Genomic DNA, 1,712 nt, shown 5'->3' with positions numbered 1-1,712 from the left:
GGCGGGATGGGTTGGGTGAAGAACTCGAGGCACGGCCTCGCTAACTACATGAGCACTCCAGTTCATCAGTAAAGTGTACCACTGGAGCAATCATACTTCAGTAATCATACCCTATAAGAGGTTCGCGCAACACATATCCTCTGCGGTGCGTATGAAACTGTGACGACACAACTCCTTGTGCTCGCCTCAGGCTCGCGCCGACATACGTCGGGATCATATTGGGCTTTCAGGCTCTCTCCTGTTATGGCTCTTTCACTCTCCGTACCTGAACGGTACTCCTTACTTTCGTATGCTATTAGACCTCGCAATCAGCTTGTTACTACTTTGATGACGAAAATCGTCTTCGATTTAAACTCAAGTTATGAATGCTATCTTGAATGTCCCATGGTTAACCCATTCCTCATTCCAGGAGTTCATAACCAACCACCTCGGTGGGCCACCGAGGAAGTTACTACTCGTGTGCTCGAAGACAGCTGAATTCGACGCAGACACTGGAAATATTCAAATACGCTGAATGCCGCCGATGTCTGAGAAGAGATAGTATGAACATAGACAGTGCCCGAGAGACGAAAACTCTTCATAGTATGAAGAGTTTTCGTATGAAGTTCATACTGGGCCGTTAATTATGATTTCCTTCTCGATGCTGCTTCTCTCACTGAACTTCCTCGGGATCAGAGCTTTGATGTAATGGCGACCCCTCAAGACGGGAGAAGTTATAATATGCGACTTTCGCATACCAATAGTTGATAATCGACTACGACTAACTCGTTGAAAGGAGTCTGATACTTGTCATTGGGACAGCTACTTCAACACGAAGGTGTCTCATACGTATCCTACTAGGATAATCCTAGTCACAGGAAAGCATTAGGACTTATCTGTTACCGCTGTCCTCACTTCCGATCACTCATTGTACTTTCCTAGTCGAAGGAATCATCCTGGTGATGAGCACATTTTGGGAATTTATACGACCAGCATCGTCATGACATCACAGGATTGCCCCCATTACAGTCAAATAACCTGCCACTGCCACTTCGAGGTGCAGCTTCCGAGTGAAAAGGAATGATGATTCGTGAAAACTTACAAGCATCCATGCCACAAGTTGCAGCAGGACAGCATCTCGCCATCAGAGAGCGATTGCTTCAACTTCCCGCCCGACTTGATACAGAGACGGGCTTTGAATGCTTCAACCGTTCCAAAGGCCCAACAGCTGCCACATGCCGACTGATCTCTGCACGGATAGAGCACTCTGGCCACCCCCCTCCCCCACCCCCACTCGGATTCAAATCAGCTACTTGACGCGGCCGGTGACGCTCGCACAATACTCTCATACAGGTTCGCCTTCATACGTGAATCGATGGTTTTAGAGAGCCAGAATGTTTCTTACTCCAATGATAAGAAGTCGCAGCAAATATACTGAATGTGATCACAGCCCAATAAAGGCGAATATCTTATCTTCGAGATCCCATCTCTCTAGTACTCGATACTGGACGCAGTTGTCAGCTCAACTATGGAGGAAGTCGTTCATAGTTTGTCATAATGGCAGAATTCACTCGGCCAAGGTCTCAGAGCGAGGAGATAGGACATGAAAAGATCGCCAGAGCAATGAATCCCGGATCAGAGGAAGGAATGGGTCAGACCGATGCACCATGGAGGTACGTTAACCTGATCTGTATACCTAAGATTCTCTGCTCTAGTCTCATGAGGCGTAGGTA

At 47.4% G+C, this 1,712-nt stretch overlaps 1 protein-coding gene across 1 annotated transcript; it reads right to left on the bottom strand.

Moving 5' to 3' along the window:
• Nucleotides 1–1,081: 1,081 nt before the first annotated feature.
• Pmar_PMAR016397 (cathepsin b, putative) lies at nucleotides 1,082–1,272 on the bottom strand (the record flags this gene model as incomplete). Its single annotated transcript, XM_002777593.1, has 1 exon — nucleotides 1,082–1,272. A coding segment is annotated over one exon (191 nt), but the record flags the coding sequence as incomplete, so codon positions are not given.
• Nucleotides 1,273–1,712: the final 440 nt, after the last annotated feature.

Source organism: Perkinsus marinus (assembly GCF_000006405.1).
Source record: "Perkinsus marinus ATCC 50983 genomic scaffold scf_1104296951290, whole genome shotgun sequence".
NCBI classification, from domain to species: Eukaryota; Perkinsozoa; order Perkinsida; family Perkinsidae; genus Perkinsus; species Perkinsus marinus.
This window is presented reverse-complemented; position numbering and strand designations above follow the sequence as displayed.